The 18,244-nt window shown below is 46.6% G+C and overlaps 1 protein-coding gene across 1 annotated transcript in view; it reads right to left on the bottom strand.

Annotated features, from left to right (window-relative positions):
• Nucleotides 1-14,342: 14,342 nt before the first annotated feature.
• The window catches only part of REXO2 (RNA exonuclease 2), a 139,295-nt gene continuing 135,393 nt past the window's right edge, over nt 14,343-18,244 (bottom strand). The window contains 2 exon segments of the mRNA XM_063437082.1: nt 14,343-14,522; nt 14,524-14,599. Coding sequence (XP_063293152.1) covers nt 14,460-14,522; nt 14,524-14,599 — 139 coding nt within the window. The 3' untranslated portion in view covers nt 14,343-14,459.

Raw genomic sequence — 18,244 nt, 5'->3', positions numbered from 1 at the left:
TCCCAGTCACAGAAGTTAAGCTCACAGGTCTATAATTTCCAGGCAAGGATTTTAAATCTTTTTTTAAATATAAGAACAACATCTGCCTTCCTCTGGTACAATACCTGAAACAAAAGAAACTTGAAAGATTAAATACAGAGGTTCACTTATATATGGAAACCCCACCACTCAGGCAAGGGGTCTCTTATCCAGGACGACATGGGGGTCTTCATCCCAGGAGTCTCTGAGCCTGGGAGCCAAGGTGCGGGAAAAGAGACTGTCTCTTTGTCTCCCAGGTACATAAAAGCTTGCCAAACTAGCCACTGCCCCAAAAGTGTCCCCACCCACCTCAGGCGACTTCACAACTTCCTCCGATCAATTTCCGTTTGCAAAAATCCTGTGCTGCAACCTGCAAGGGAAGCATCTTCTTTTGGGGTACGAATGCTCCCCCTGGTTGGCGTTCGTCTATACGAAATAGCAGCCACCCAGGGAAGCACTCATTAATTACTTCCCTTGCAGTTTCACACTTATGTTGCCAGTGCGACCGTTGCGGTTTCACACTTATGCTGCAATTGCGAGCGTTCTAATTAATGGGTGGGAACGTTCTAATGGGGCACTGGGGTGGTCACCGTTCGGGAGACGAATGGGTTCCGTTCGTATGAATGCTCCCGAACTGGTACATACGGTATAGGACACGAAATACACGGGGAAAAACATAAAACCAGGGAAAAATACAGGAATAAGCAGTGGTTCTGCCACACTGCCTTTTCCTGGTCTTCACTAACTAACAGACCCATCTCTGTTTCCAGTGGACCTACACTTTCATTTTTTGTTTTTTTAGAATTGATGTACTTGAAAAAAATTTGTGGTTTGGTTTTGCATTCTTTGGCTATCAATTTTGTAGTTTAGCCACTTTAATTGCCTTTTTGCAATCATTATTGGCTTCCCTGCGGGGATCAGTAACACATAGATAATACCTTATATGCAGTTTCCTGGGTTTTACTTGCTAAGGCGCAATTCTGTACTAGATCACATATCTTCCCCCCACTGCTGTGGTGTAAAACTCTCCCCAATTGCCATTTCCCATATATGACGATGCTGGGAGATTTAAGTTGTGCTGTAGTAATGAGTATAGGAAGGAGATCGCATGTTGATCGCGGGTCTGGGTCGACACACATGTGTTAAAATGGGGTTAAAGCTCTAAATAGATTTGGTTGTTGGGGTATCTGGCATATAAACTGTCTCAGTTGCAGTGGCGGATCCGGGGGGGGGACAACGGGGCAATTGCCCCCCCGAGATCCGATGCTCTCTCCTGCAGGGCCGGTGCTATCCAAGCGCCGGCCCTGCTAAGTGCCTTCACGGACCGGAGGGGAGATCAAAGATCTCCCTCCCCATTCCACAGGCACATTACTGGCGGCCGGCAAGGGAGGGAGGAGGGAGAGGAGACCCGGGAGCTCTTTCATGCAGCTGAGCTCCGCCGGGTCTCTTCACGCGAGCACGGAGCGTTGCCGCGGTTACCACGGCAACGCTCCGTTGTCGCGAGAGTGAACTCTAGGCTGAGCTGCAGGTTAGAGTTCACTCCCACTAGAACCGCCAGGGATTCACCACAACCAGGGATTAATATCCCCCCTCCCGGGCAAAGGTAAGAAGGGAGGAGGGATATAAAAAATATAAAATAATGTATTTTTAATTAAAAAAAAAAAAAAATACATTTGTTTTGCTCTGCCCCTCCAACTACACACACACTTTCCCCACAGCCCCCATACACACAGACTTATCCTCCACAAACACTGCACCCCACACACACAGTGCACCCCCCCACATCCATACTGCACCCCCATACACACAGTGCACCCCCACACACACACTGCACCCCCACACACAGTGCTCCCCATACAAACACTTCACCCCCACACACACACTGCACCCCACACACACACTGTATAGGAGAGCAGCGTGTGTGTGGGTGCAGTGTGTGTGGGGGGTGCAAACACTGCACCCCCACACAGATCTCCCACACACACACAGTGCTCCCCATACAAACACTGCACCCACCACACACACTTCTCCATACACACTGCACCCCCCCACACACTGCTCCCCCATACACACAGTGCTCCCCAAACACTGCACCTCCACACACTTATCCCCCCCCACACACACACTGCTCTCCCACAAAAACACTTCACCCCCATAAACACACTTCCCCAACTGCACTCCCATACACACACTGCCCCCACTACACTCTCATACAAACACTGGGCCCATACACACACAGTCCTCCCACAGCACCCCACATATACACACTACACTCCCATGCACACACTGCCTCCTACACACAGTGCTCCCACTGCACTCCCATACACACACTGCCTCCCATCCACACACACACTCAGTGCCTCCCATACACACACACACATTACTAAAGGCCCTATCCCCTACTACAGCCCCTATCCTAGCAGAACCCAGGTAAATTGTCAAACTGTTCTTAAACAGTTTGAGTATTTACTCTGGGAGGGCGCCATAGCACTCCTGGCACCAAAACCACTACAGAGAGCTGAAGTGGTTATTGTGCCTGGATTGTTTCTTTAAATAATCTATGAGTGCCCCTCCTGAGATAAGACTCTGGATCCGCCAGTGCTCAGTTGTTCATATCTTAGTCTGTGTAGGAATGTGTCTGGGTCAGGGCCGGACTGGCCCACTGGGATACAGGGAAATTTCCTGGTGGGCCGTCGGCACCTGGGGCCGGGCAGACACCTGGGTCTTCTGGCGGCCGCTGGGGAGGTCTGCTGGCGGCGGCTGGGGGAGGTCTGCTGGCGGCCGCTGGGGGAGGTCTGCTGGCGGCCGCTGGGGGAGCTGCGCTGTCTCTGCTCCCCAGCATGCAGCTTAATAAGACCAGGGCCAGAATATGACATCATATTCCGGCCCCGGTCTCATTCAGCAGCGCGCGAGGGCGGGAGAGCAGAGCCAGCACAGCTCCCCCAGTGGCCGCCAGCAGACCTCCCCAGTAGCCGCCAGAAGACCTTCACCAGCGGCCGCCAGAAGACCTTCACCAGCGGCCGCCAGCAGACCTTCACCAGCGGTCGCCAGTAGACCTCCCCCATCGGCCGCCAGCAGACCTCCCCCAGCAGCCGCCAGCAGACCTCCCCAGCGGCCGCCAGCAGACCTCCCCCAGCGGCCGCCAGCAGACCTCCCCCAGCGGCCGCCAGCAGACCTGATGTGTGTGTCTGTGTCTGTCTGTCCGTCATGGTGTCTGTCTGTATGGTGTGTGTGTGTCTGTCTGTCATGGTGTGTATGTGTCTGTCTGTCTGTGTCATGGTGTGTGTGTGTGTGTCTGTCCATCATGGTGTGTGTGTGTGTCTGTCTGTCATGGGGTGTATGTCTGTCTGTGTCATGGTGTGTGTGTGTCTGTCTGTGTCATGGTGTGTGTGTGGGTCTGTCTGTGTCATGGTCTGTGTGTGTCTGTCATGGGGTGTGTGTCTGTCATGGTATATGTGTGTTTCTCTGTCTGTCATGGTGTATATGTGTGTTTAAAAATAGTGTTTTTTGCTCACTTTTTTTTCCCCCACGCAGCGTGCTGGTCTCCCCTTGACTGGTCTCCCCTTGATCTCGGCCAATCCAATGCTTTGCCATAGGATTTGCTGGAAAACGCTACACCAATCAGCATCTCCTCATAGAGATGCATTGACTCAATGTATCTCTATGGGGAACGTTCAGCACCTACAGAGTGTGGAGGCCCTGAATGTAGGTGCACTGACAGAGGAAGCACCTCTAGTGACCGTCTGAGTGACTGTCACTAACAGTGTCACTTGTAAACATTGCTTTTTCTCTGAAAAACCTGTAGGGACATGCTATAGACACCAGTAACACTACATTAAGCTGTGTGTGTGTGTCTGCTAGTGAGTGAGCTTGTGTTTTTATGTCAATGAGCTGGTGTATATGAGTAAGAGTGTTTGTCTATGAGACTGTGTATCAATGAGCTTGTGTGTGTCAGTGAGATTGTCTGTGTCTGCATGTGAGTATGCTTACTGTATAATTAAACATTTTACTCTGAACCAATATTTTATATTAGAAAAAGCAATATATATATATTACTCAATATATATATTACTCAATCATCTGTCATGGCAAGACATAGCCTTACATATTACACGCAACAATATATGGCGCAGTGACTTATGGGGCTGGCACAATTTTTTTTTTCCAGGGCTGCTTTGTATCCCCAGTCCGGCCCTGGTCTGGGGTTCCATTTAAGAGGTCAGGTAGGCGTCTAAGTGTGTCTCCCTCCGTCATGTGTCCAATCTGAACCTGTTGGATAGCGAAAAAAGAACATGTGAATGCCTTGCCCTCCATGTCTGTGAGGGGCCCAGATATATTTGATTACAAGCGTCCGGAGCGATGTGAAGAATGCTTGTGGGATCTTTATAGGCAACGTTTGGAACATTTAGAAAATTTGTGGTAATATGTTCATTTTCGTAACTGCAATACACGCCAACCAGGATATATGGGGCCGAGTCCAATCTTCAAAGTTCTTCCTGAATGTCGAAAGCATGGGGGTGAAGTTTGCCTGATAAAGTTGTGGGAGATCCTTTGTGAGCCACACCCCTAGATACTTAAGTGCTCTATCTGACCATTGGAACCGGAAGCTCGTGCGCAGCAAGTCAGTTCTCCCTTTTGGCACCGTGATATTCATTATGATCGATTTTGAGTAATTCATTTTAAAGTTAGAGAGGACGCCATATCTGTCAAACGGCTTCATGAGATTGGGGAGCAATGTCTCGAGTGTAGCCACAAAAAATAAGTCGTTGGTGTATGCCGCCACCGTAAGCGTTTTATCTCCCACGTGTAGTCCCCCAACATCTGGCTTCTGTCTCACTGCTTGAAGGAACGATTCGAGGACAAGGACGAAGAGCAGCGGCGATAGTGAACACCCCTGTCTAGTTCCACATCTTATTTGGAATGGCTCCGTATAGGTTCCATTGATACATACTCTGGCTGTGGGATTGTCATAGAGCGCCGTAATCCAGTTGTACATGTTCGGTCCCATTCTGATGGCCTTCAAGGTCTGCACCCCAGTCCACTCTGTCAATTGCCTTCTCAGAATCCGTAGAAAGTAGCAGAAGACCATCTTCGCATCTCTGGGCCTGGTGGATCAAAGCAGGTGCCCGTGTAGTGTTATCTCGGGCCACTCGGAAGGGCCTTTTCTCTTATTTTTAATCTCTTGCTTTACTTCTCTACTACCCACATTGGTTTCAATTTGTTTATTTTATATTTGTTACCCAATGGTACATACTAGGAAATGTACCTATCTAATATTTGTTTTTTTTCACTAAGGAGTTTATGCCAGTCAATATGTTGTAGAGATGCCCTAATCTAATTGAAATTGGCTTTTTAAAAATGATACGTTTTAGTATACCACATGTGCTTTTGTGAGTTTATTTTAAAAATTACCATATTGTGGTCACTATTTCCAAAATGCTACCCTGCTTGAATGTTAATCAACATTGTTTGTTATAACGAGATCCAAACAAGCATCCTTTCTAGTTGGTGCTTTTACCCGTTGTGACATAAAGGTATAATTTAACACATTCAAAAACCTGATTCCCCTTGCTGAAGTACTAGTCCCTCTATCCCAATTTATGTCCAGGTAATTAAAATCTCCAATAATTAACGTGTTACCCAGATTTGAAGCTTTACCAATTTGCTCCAACATCTGTTCTTCCTCATTAATATTTACATTAAGTGGTTTATAACATATCCCAACCAATAACTTAAACTTAAATTAAAGCTAATAACTTCAAAATACCAGTGGTTAGCTTCCCTTCTTTCAATTCGGTGTAGTTATACTGCAGTGCTGTAAAATATTTTTCTGATTTCAGCACTGTAACACTCACATTTTAACATGCTCCTGATTCCCAGTCTCTGAAAAAAATGTGCCTTTTGCAGCCAATGAAAAAAGAGGCATGTCTTCTGTAATGTAAGGAATGCTCTAAGTACAGACTGCACCACGGAGACAAGACTCTACCTCCCTGTAAATGCAAGTAATATATTCTCCTCAAGCCCCTGACAGCCAACATTCCTACTTATTATTATTATTATTATTATTATTGGTTATTTATATAGCGCCAGCTTATTCCTGTGGAATTTACCAAATGAGACAATAACAAAATATAACAGGAACAATAGGTATTTGAGGACACTGCTCAAACGAGCTTACAATCTAGAGAAGGTGGGGTATAAAAACACAATATGAAGGGTATTGAGGGAGACAGCAAAAAGACATGGTGGGAAAGTAGCAGAACTGGAAATGAGAGTGGAGTGTGGCCCTTTAGGAGAGAGCAAGAGGAAGGTTTCAGAGATAGAAGTTACTCTTGGAAGCTATAAGCAATCCTGAAAAGATGGGTTTTAAGGTGTAACGGACCGTTTTGCTCACCAGAGGTTAAAAACAGTTTAGGCGATAATCAGCTACTGCAAGCAGCTACTGCAATCACCAATCTCCCGAACTGCAAACTGCAAGAATTCACCAACTCCCGAACAAGAGACACACGAACACTGGAAGCAGCCGAACAGGAAAAGCCCTATGAACAGCTTACACTCCTGGCAATCGGCATACAATCAAATTCCCCCCAAGAATGAGACGACACTTCACTTTGAGGGTTAAGCAGGAACTCCTTTACTGGGGCTACCTGCCCGGCTTTTATGCAGGTCTCCCACCTGGTGGACACTCCCCTAGGGGACCAGATGGGAAACTGGGAAACATATAGGACACTGACCAATCACAGACATACACCTTTAAACAATCCCACAATGCATTACAATACCTCCTCTCTGGCCTGGAGATAATTGGGAAGTAATCCAATTATCTCCAAGGACAGAGGCAAACTCCATTACACACATGGCAGACTAAAAGACAGTAAAATACATAAAATTACCTACTGATACATTTAGTACATAAAACATATACATTCTACATATCCCCAGATAGCTTAGATCTGAGAGCACATTATTACCAAATGGCGCTCAGATCACATACATACAGTTCAATTGCCATGAAGCCAAAGTCTTTCACATAGTCTTTCGTTACACAAATGGGCTCCATGGCTTAGCTATCTGGGGTAACACATTCACATGTCCAAAGTATCGAATGAGCCGGTGTTCGACCCCATGAGCACGAATAGGAACCAGGGGCGGACGGCTCAGCGGTGTTCGCGCAAATAAGTGTCCGTTTTCAGTTCCATAGTTTGAGCGCTGAACACCGCTGGCCGTTCGGGACTTGTAAAATGGCCGCTGCCACGTGTTCAGCAAACGAACAAAGGCCACCCAGCGTTCGTCAATTAAGCTGCGGTAAACCGCAGCTTCTGGGCGGTCAATTGGCGGCACACTCCAGCTCCTAGGTGGTCCATCGTTCGGTAGTTTGGTCGGTAGCTGGAATCTACCGAACACCCTGGCAGAAAGGCACGAATAAGCCTTTCTGCAGGGAAAATAAAAGGTTTAACCTGCTGGGCCATAGCCCGAAGGGAGCAGGCGAGCAACCAGGCTCCTCCAGTGGACAGTGGCGAGGTTGGTTTCGCCACACTTCTCCCCTTCACCCACTAGACTAACAGGGTATCTGACCTCCTGCCGGTCAGTGCCCTGGTTAGTCCAGTAACCCACCCACGAAGCACAAACAGCAGTACAGCCCACCCACAATAAATGGTTACTCCACCTGGATAACGTGGGAACTTGTCCATGTCCAGGTGCCTCACCCTGGCTGTACGGGAAACTGGTAGGCTGCCTTGGTGGGTTGCTGAGTGGGCAGAGACCAGCGGTACTCTGCCCTGGTGCCAGCGCTACTACGGAATTAGCCTGGTTGGAGCCTGGTTGTGGGAGGGGGAGAACGATTGTCTCCCCTCTGGATACAACGCTCTGTGGCTGGGAAACAGGACCGACTGTCCCTACCACTAGTGCTGTAAGTGCAGAGACTACGGTCCCATCTGCACAGTTGTGGGGCTTAATGTAACGGAACCGCTGGCACCCCGACCAGGTACCTTCTGCTGACGGATGCTCCTAGCGCTTCCTGAGGACTCCAAGCACTGCAGCAGACACCACAACCACCGAATCTGAGAAGCATAGGAATCCTCTCTAGCATATGAATGCTGTATACAGCCGAATAGGAAAAAACATGCGAATAGGTTTACACTCCTAGCAGTCAAACTGGAACAGCATACAATAATTCCTCCCCCAATAATGAGACGACACTTCACTTTGAGGGTTAAAACAGGAACTCAGGTGCTGGCACACCCAGCCTGGTTTTTATTACAGTATTTGCAAATACAGGACCGCCCACAGGGAGGTATAAAACAACCAATCACATCACAGTTACATCCCACATATTCCCTCCCCTTATCCTGAGAGGAAACTCAATTACACATACAGTTAAAACATACTTTTTACCCAACTTTCATAACTCTAAAACCATACATCACATTCACATAAAATTACATATTCACAATCAATCCATTCAGGAGAACAACATATTAAAAAATGGCATGAATCAGACCAGGGGTTCAGAAGTTAGCAAAAGTATATTTTGGGGACTGGCTGGCAGCATGGCTATCTGGCCCAAACTGGTTTCAGAGTCTTCTATCCTGGAGATAATTGAGAAGTAATGCAATTATCTCCAAGGACAGAGGCAAAACTCCATTAGCCACATGGCAGGCAAGGGACAACAAAAGACATAAAAATACATACTGTTACATTTATCACATAGAACCTACACATTTACAATTTACCGAACACATAATAGCATATATAATATTGCAGACCGCCTGAATGCAATCTGCTACACAGTCTTAAAGGGACATTGTTCCTAAAAGTCATAATATGTCCAGGGATGGTTTTTAAAGGGCCAGCAGCAGCACCATACAAATCCAATATGCCCAAATATTGTACTTGAAGGGCCAAATAACCCAGGGGCCATAGTCAGCAGGTAGGAGGCGGGCAAACAGGCTTCTCCAATGCCCAGTGGCGAGGTTGGTTTCGTCACATTTCTCCCCTTTTCCAAACAGACTAACAGGGTATCTGACCTCCTGCCGGTCAGTGCCCTTGTTAGTCCAGCAGCCCACCCACAAAACAGAAACAGCAGTACAGCCCACCCACAATACATGGTTACTACACCTGAGTAAGGGAAAAACTTGTCCAGGTCCAGGTGCCTCACCACGGCTGTGTGGGGGACTGGTAGACTGCTTTGGTGGGTTGCTGAGTGGGCAGAGACCAGCAGTACTCTGCCCTGGGGCCAGCACTACCCTGGGAGTAGTCTGGTTGGAGCCTGGTTGCTGGAGACCTACTGTCTCCCCTTTAGATGCACAGCTCCGCTGCTGTAGGGAGACTGTCTCCCCTTTAGATGCACAGCTCTGCTGCCGGAGGGGGAGACCGACTGTCTCCCCTTTGGCTAAGCAGCCTTGTTGCTGGGAGACAGGACTGACTGTCCTTACACCCTGTGCTGTAGGTGCAGAGACCATGGTCCCATCTGCACAGTTGTGGGGCTTACAGTCTCCCCCTGGTACACTAAGCTGTCGCTGGGGAGAGGGGGTAACCGGCTCCTCTCCCGATAGAACACTCTGCCGCTGGGGAATGGAGACTGGGCTCCCAATTCCCTGCTGTATCTGCCGCTGGGAAATGGAGACTGGGCTCCCAATTCCCTGGGGTATACACTGCCGCTGGGGAGGAAGGACGGCACCTTCTGCTCCCTGGTACACACACTGCCGCTGGGGAGGAAGGACGGCACCTTCTGCTCCCTGGGGTACACACTGCCGCCGGGGAGGAAGGACGGCACCTTCTGCTCCCTGGGACACACACTGCCGCTGAGGAGGAAGGACGACACCTTCAGCTCCCTGGGGTACACACTGCCGCTGGGGAGGAAGGACGACGCCTTCAGCTCCATGGGATACACACTGCCGCTGGGGAGGAAGGACTGTACCTTCAGCTCCCTGGGGTACACACTGCCGCTGGGGAGGAAGGACGGCACCTTCTGCTCCCTGGGTTACACACTGCCGCTGGGGAGGAAGGACGGTACCTTCAGCTCCCTGGGACCCACACTGCCGCTGTGGCTTGGGTGTCCCCCACCCGGCTCGTTCTGCTTCGTATTGCAGATCCTCGGCCACGTGAGCCTCAAGTATCCGGACAACGCTGTCCGGGACATCCGTGCTAAAACACGCCAGTCACCATCGCATTTCCCGAAGGAACGCCTCCTAGTAGGTGAGCGCTGCCCGGGTGCTAACTCTCTCCATTCTGTTGTGAACAGGGCCGCTGTACGAATACGAATGTTGCCCTCAATTGTAACTCCAAACGAACTGTGTCTCTGAGCTGCTTTACCTCGCACTAGGACGCCATCCCGCCGCTGCCACCACTGTAACAGAACCGCTGGCACCCCGACCGGGTACTTTCTGCTGACGGATGCTCCTAGCGCTTCCTGAGGACTCCAAGCACTGCAGCAGACACCACAACCACCGAATCTGAGAAGCATAGGAAACCTCTCTAGCATATGAATGCTGTATACAGCCGAATAGGAAAAACCATGCGAATAGGTTTACACTCCTAGCAGTCAAACTGGAACAGCAATAAATCCTCCCCCAATAATGAGACAACACTTCACTTTGAGGGTTAAAACAGGAACTCAGGTGCTGGCACACCCAGCCTGGTTTTTATTAAAGTATTTGCAAATACAGGACCGCCCACAGGGAGGTATAAAACAACCAATCACATCACAGTTACATCCCACATATTCCCTCCCCTTATACTGAGATACAGTTAAAACATACTTTTTACCCAACTTTCATAACTAAAACCAAAAGGGCCAGCAGCAGCACCATACAAATCCAATATGCCCAAATATTGTACTTGAAGGGCCAAATAACCCAGGGGCCATAGTCAGCAGGTAAGAGGCTGGCAAACAGGCTTCTCCAATGCCCAGTGGCGAGGTTGGTTTTGTCACACTTAACATCTCCCCTTGGTGGGTTAGGCTGCCGCTGGGGAGAAGGGGTAACAATCTCCTTTCCCTGGACCGTGGACTGCCGCTGGAGAGAGGGGGTAACAAGCTCCTCTCCCTGATACTCTCTCTGCTGGTGGAGGGGGGGACTAACTGTCTCCCCTTTCAATATTTTGTCCCAGGAAGGACGACACCCCTGGCTCGATCTGCCATGCCCTGCAGGTACTCTGCTGTTAATTTCCTCACGAACCGCACTGCTGTTAATTTCCTCACGAATTCCTCCGGAGGGTTGGGTCCGAGGAAAATCAGCCATGATCTCAGCTCTTTGTCAAACTCCTCCTGCGTATAGCTGAGCGCCATGCTTGTTCTGTTGTAGTTGCTTCTTTTGTATTCCTCCGGAGGGTTGGGTCCGAGGAAAATCAGCCATGATCTCAGCTCTTTGTCAAACTCCTCCTGCGTGTAGCTGAGCGCCATGCTTGTTCTGTTGTAGTTGCTTCTTTTGTAGATAGGGGCGCTGTATGGGTACTGGCGTTGCCCTCACTTTGTAATCCAAGGAAAGGTGTTGCCCTGTAGCTGTCCTTCTGGGCTGTGGAAATGATCCCACCACTGCCACTAATTGTAACGGACCGTTTTGCTTACCAGAGGTTAAAAACCGTTTAGGCGATAATCCCCTTCCAGATAGACAAGCAGCTACTGCAATCACCAATCTCCCGAACTGCAAACTGCACAAATTCACCAACTCCCGAACAAGAGACACACGAACACTGGAAGCAGCCGAACAGGAAAAGCCCTATGAACAGCTTACACTCCTGGCAATCGGCATACAATCAAATTCCCCCAAGAATGAGACGACACTTCACTTTGAGGGTTAAGCAGGAACTCCTTTACTGGGGCTACCTGCCCGGCTTTTATGCAGGTCTCCCACCTGGTGGACACTCCCCTAGGGGACCAGATGGGAAACTGGGAAACATATAGGACACTGACCAATCACAGACATATACCTTTAAACAATCCCACAATGCATTACAATACCTCTTCTCTGGCCTGGAGATAATTGGGAAGTAATCCAATTATCTCCAAGGACAGAGGCAAACTCCATTACACACATGGCAGACAAAAAGACAGTAAAAGACATAAAATTACCTACTGATACATTTAGTACATAAAACATATACATTCTACATATCCCCAGATAGCTTAGATCTGAGCGCACATTATTACCAAATGGCGCTCAGATCACATACATACAGTTCAATTGCCATGAAGCCAAAGTCTTTCACATAGTCTTTTGTTACACGAATGGGCTCCATGGCTTAGCTATCTGGGGTAACACATTCACATGTCCAAAGTATCGAATGAGCCGGTGTTCGACCCCATGAGCACGAATAGGAACCAGGGGCGGACGGCTCAGCGGTGTTCGCGCAAATAAGTGTCCATTTTCAGTTCCATAGTTTGAGCACTGAACACCGCTGGCCGCTGCCACGTGTTCGGCAAACTAACAAAGGCCACCCAGCGTTCGTCAATTAAGCTGCGGTTAACCGCAGCTTCTGGGCGGTCAATTGGCGGCACACTCCAGCTCCCAAGTGGTCCATCGTTCGGTAGTTTGGTCGGTAGCTGGAATCTACCAAACACGTCGGCAGAAAGGCACGAATAAGCCTTTCTGCAGGGAAAATAAAAGGTTTAACCTGCTGGGCCATAGTCCAAAGGGAGCAGGCGAGCAACCAGGCTCCTCCAGTGGACAGTGGCGAGGTTGGTGTCGCCACATAAGGGACTTTTTAAAGGATTAGAAAGACTAGGGGAGAGTGTGACAGGGGTAGGCAGGCTGTTCCAAACGAAAGGAGCAGCCCGTGAGAAGTCTTGTAGGTGTGAATTTGCAGTAAGGGTGCGAGCAGCAGACAGGAGAAGGTCACCAGTAAAATGGAGAGACTGAGAGGGGGCATACCTTTGAATCAGTTAGAGGGACTCTCCAGTGCCAGGAAAACAAACCATTTTCCTGGTACTGCAGCCTTTCTGCAGGGAAAATAAAAGGTTTAACCTGCTGGGCCATAGTCCAAAGGGAGCAGGCGAGCAACCAGGCTCCTCCAGTGGACAGTGGCGAGGTCTCCCTCCCACCCCGCATCCCAAGTTGCTGAAGGGGTTAAAACCCCTTCAGTGACTTACCTGTATCCAGCGCCGATGTCCCTCGACTCTGGGTCAGGGTCCGCCCACGCTCCTCCCCTGCCGACGTCATCCGGAGGGGGAGACCCATTGCGCATGCGCGGCTGCCGGCGGGGGAGACCTAATGAGCATGCGCGGCAATGCTGCGCATGCACATTAGACTTTTGAACTATTTCCTATGGTGATTTCAGCGACGCTATAAGCACAGAAGCACAGTAGACAGCCACTAGAGGAGGAGTTAACCCTGCAAGGTAAATATTGCAGTTTATGAAAACTGCAATAATTACATTTGCAGGGTTAAGGGTAGTGGGAGCTGGCACCCAGACCACTCCAATGGGCAGAAGTGGCATGGGTGCCTGGAGTGTCCCTTTAAGAAATGTAAGAGGGGCTAGAATTAGTTATGGCTTTAAAGGTAAAAGTTAGTATTTTAGATTGACACCTGTAGGGTAAAGGAAGCCTGTGTAAGGATTGATAGAGGGGTGAGGTGTGAGAGGAGTGACAGGAGAGAAAGATCAGCCTGGCAGTAGCATTCTTCACAGATTGTAGGGAGTGAACATGGCTTCTGGGGAGACCAATTAGGAGGGAATTACAGTAATCCATGCAAGAGATTACTAGAGCATGAACAAGCTCCTTGGCAGCATCTTGCGTAAGAAATGCATATGCTTGCAACATTTTTAAGCTGGAATTGACAGGTTTTAGCAACAGACTGGACATTGGGCACAAAGGTGAGGCCAGGATCAAAAATGACACCAAGACAATGAACTTGAAATGATGGGGTGAGGCAGGCACCATCAACCTGCAGGGAGAGACCTATGGTTAACCCTTTCCCTGCGAGCCAACCTTACATCCACTGTTAACCCCTAAATTGGTAGTCACTGTCAGCCATCCTCACATCCCACTGGTAATCCCTTCCTTGCCAACCAACCTCCCTACTCACAGTAAACCTCTTCTGCCAGCCAAGCTCCCTATCCACTGTTAGCCCCTCCCCTGCCAGTCCATCTCCCTACCCACTGTTAACCTCTTCCCTGTCAGCTAACCTCCCTACCCACTGTTAACCTCTTAACCTCAACTTTGTACAGTAAGGTTACAAATTAACGAAGCACTACAACATTGCTATCTTTTAAATGTGAATAAGAATTATTGTAGTATTAGCAGTGGATAAGCAATGGATTCTGAAGATAATGCCAAACTAAAATGTATCAGTGTGTTATGTAATTGTAAAGGAAGAGCCAGAGAAAAATAAAGTAAGAGTTTTTATTACACATATTTATATTGGCATATAACGAAAAGTTATCTGCATACTCTCCCAAACCCGAGTGCATCAGCCACATATAAACTGCATAAACCTCCCAAAAAACTAATTACTGGTCCCACATTTCTCCTTGGGTTTATCTCCATTATCAGCCTTTTTTTTCCTCTTCCTTGGTTTTCATTTTAAAAATGGATTCTTTGTAAAACTGCAATTCCCTGATGCTTTCTTTGATATCATCCAGGGCTCTGTAAAACAGAAATGAGAATTAAACAAAAATCATTAGCTAATATAACAGGCTAACAAAAATTGGGTCTATTCACTAAATTCTGAAAGATTGTCAAATGGCATTTAGTTGACCAAATTTGTCTATTGACAGTTTGCTACGGGGAACCCATTTCACTATTCTCAAATCTCTAAATTTGTTCATTTCAAGTAAATATGCAGTTCCATTCAATGGTTGATTTAAAGGGACACTACAGTCACCTGAACAACTTTAGCTTAATGAAGCAGTTTTGGTGTATAGAACATGCCCCTGTAGCCTCACTGCTCAATCCTCTGCCATTTAGTTAAATCCCTTTGTGTATGAACCCTAGTCACACCTCCCTGCATGTGACTTGCACAGCCTTCCATAAACACTTCCTGTAAAGAGAGCCCTATTTAGGCTTTCTTTATTGCAAGTTCTGTTTAATTAAGATTGTCTTATCCCCTGCTATGTTAATAGCTTGCTAGACCCTGCAAGAGCCTCCTGTATGTGATTAAAGTTCAATTTAGAGATTGAGATACAATTATTTAAGGTAAATTACATCTGTTTTTTTCATGCAGGCTCTGTCAATCATAGCCAGGGGAGGTGTGGCTAGGGCTGCATAAACAGAAACAAAGTGATTTAACTACTAAATGACAGTGAATGGAGCAGTGAAATTGCAGGGGAATGATCTATACACTAAAACTGCTTTATTTAGCTAAAGTAATTTTTAGGTGACTATAGTGTTCCTTTAACTGTTAAAAGTACATTTACAGTTAAATATAGCAGAAATTGGTTACATAGTAATCTAGGCTGAATAAAAACCTAAAGTTCATCAAGTTGAAAAGAAAGTAAAAAAAAAACCAAACAAAAAACAAAACAAAACCTTTTCCGGTTATGCTACAAAAAGGGAAAAATGTTGCACACAGTCATTTAATGATATATACATTATTTGAATATTTGCATATAATATATTTTATAATACAATAATATAAAATAATTTGGTGTGTGTTGTAATTCTGAGTACAATGAGTAGGAAAATAAATAAATAAATTTATATATATATATATATCTATCCAATAATACCCGGGTGCTTCCGGCGCATAAATAGAGAGAGTAAAGCACTCCACAGGGATTTTTAAATGTGTATTGAAAAATAAATCAACGTTTCAACCCTCCTCGGTCTTTATCAAGATCAATAACAATCAGTAAAATACATAAAAATAAACAAAATAATAGATACCGTATATACTCGAGTATAAGCCGAGTTTTTCACCACATTTTTTGTGCTGAAAAACCCCAACTCGGCTTATACTCGAGTCAATGTCTGTATTATGGCAATTTGCATTGCGATAATACAGACTGGGGGCTGTGGGGGCTGCAGAGCGGTTACTTACTTCTCCTGCAGCTCCTGTCAGCTCCCTCCTCCTCCGCGCCGGTCCGTTCAGCACCTCGGTCAGCTCCCAGTGTAAGTCTCGCGAGAGCCGCGGGGTCATAGTGCGGCCGCGAGACTTACAGTGTGAGCTGACAGAGGGAGCTGCACGGACCGGCGCGGAGGAGGAAGGAGCTGACAGGAGCTGCTGGAGAGGTAAGTAAACTCTCTGACAGTCCCCCCTCCTACACAGTGCCCACCCACTGGACCACCAGGGATTGCGAGCCCCCCTCCCTGCCATGTATCAAGCAGGGAGGGGGGACGAACAAAAATTAAATAAAATAAAAAATAATAATTATAAAAAATAATCATAATAAAACATTATTAAAATAACTAATAAAAAATAATAATAAAATTGCCCACCCCCCACCCAGGCTCCGCTACACACACACACACTGCACTCATACACACACTGCACTCATACACACACACTGCACTCATATACACACACACTGCATTCATACATACACACACACTGCATTCATACATACACACACATCACTCATACACACACGCTGCACTCATACACACACGCTGCACTCATACACACACACTGCACTCATACACACACACTGCATTCATACACACACACACTGCATTCATTCACACACACACTGCATTCATTATATACACACACTGTAAATAAATATTCAATTAATATAAATTTTTTAGGATCTAATTTTATTTAGAAATTTACCAGTAGCTACTGCATTTCCCACCCTAGTCTTATACGCGAGTCAATACGTTTTCCCAGTTTTTTTGGGTAAAATTAGGGGCCTCGGCTTATATTCGGGTCGGCTTATACTCGAGTATATATGGTAAGTGACTTACCATAGGTGTGTGATAGTGCCCGTCCGTGCTCAGGAACCCGGAAGTGATCCGACACGCGACGCAATTGCGTGTAGTGACGTCATATGTAATGACAGCGTGCGTAAGGGGATGCCCTGGCGGCTAGTGTACATAGTAACCATAGGAACTGGATCCTCCACCTTTTGTGAAGTGATAGAAACTTAAAATAAACATAACGGAAAGCTTCCCAGCACAGAGTGTAGGATGCTGGAACATGAAAATCAAGCATAATATCTATTGAACCACAAGAAAAGAGCTATAAGAGAGAATACATAATTAATAAAGACAAAATCTAGCTAAGCAGAAAAATGTGAGATGAATAAGTGTGAAATAAAGAGAGTAAAGTAGTGAGAAAAAAGAATGTTAAAGGAACACTATAGTCACCTAAATTACTTTAGCTAAATAAAGCAGTTTTAGTGTATATATCATTCCCCTGCAATTTCACTGCTCAATTCACTGTCACTTAGGAGTTAAATCACTTTGTTTCTGTTTATGCAGCCCTAGCCCCACCTCCCCTGGCTATGATTGACAGAGCCTGCATGAAGAAAAAAAAAAAAAAAAACTGGTTTCACTTTCAAACAGATGTTATTTACATTCAATAATTGTATCTCAATCTCTAAATTGAAATTGAATCCCATACAGGAGGCTCTTGCAGGGTCTGGCAAGCTATTAACATAGCAGGGGATAAGAAAATCTCAATTAAACAGAACTTGCAATAAAGAAAGCCTAAATAGTGCTCTCTTTACAGGACGTGTTTATGGAAGGCTGTGCAAGTCACATGCAGGGAGGTGTGACAAGGGTTCATAAACAAAGGGATTTAACTCCTAAATGGCAGAGGATTGAGCATTACACTAAACTGCTTCATTATGCTAAAGTTGTTCAGGTGACTATAGCGTCCCTTGAAGCAAAGTGTAAAAATGTGAATAACACAACACTACAAAACAAAGTGAAAACATATGTGATAAAAAAAGAATAGTGAAAGTGTATAGAAGATAAAGAGCTCGTAGTGTGAAAGTGTGTGAAGTACAGTAGGAGTATCCTAAGTGTGAATGTGCATCAAAAAGTGAAAAAATACCAAACATGTTGATCTTACCATAACCACTGTATATTTGTGGCAATATAGCCACAGAACTAATAAGTGTTGCTTTAGTAGTGTGTTTGGAGTCATTGTCCTGCTGGAAGGTGAACCTCTGTCCTAGCCTCAAATCACGCACAGAGTGATACAGGTTTTGCTCAAGAATATCCCTGTATTTAGCACCATCCATCTTTCCCTCAACTCTGACCAGTTTCCTAGTCCCGGGTGCTGAAAAACATCCCCACAGCATGATGCTGCCACCACCATGTTTCACTGTGGGGATGGTGTTCTTT

The sequence above is a fragment of the Pelobates fuscus genome, chromosome 11 (genome assembly GCF_036172605.1).
Source record: "Pelobates fuscus isolate aPelFus1 chromosome 11, aPelFus1.pri, whole genome shotgun sequence".
NCBI lineage: Eukaryota > Metazoa > Chordata > Amphibia > Anura > Pelobatidae > Pelobates > Pelobates fuscus.
The sequence above is the reverse complement of the archived record's forward strand: the minus strand, read 5'-3'. Positions and strand labels throughout refer to the sequence as shown.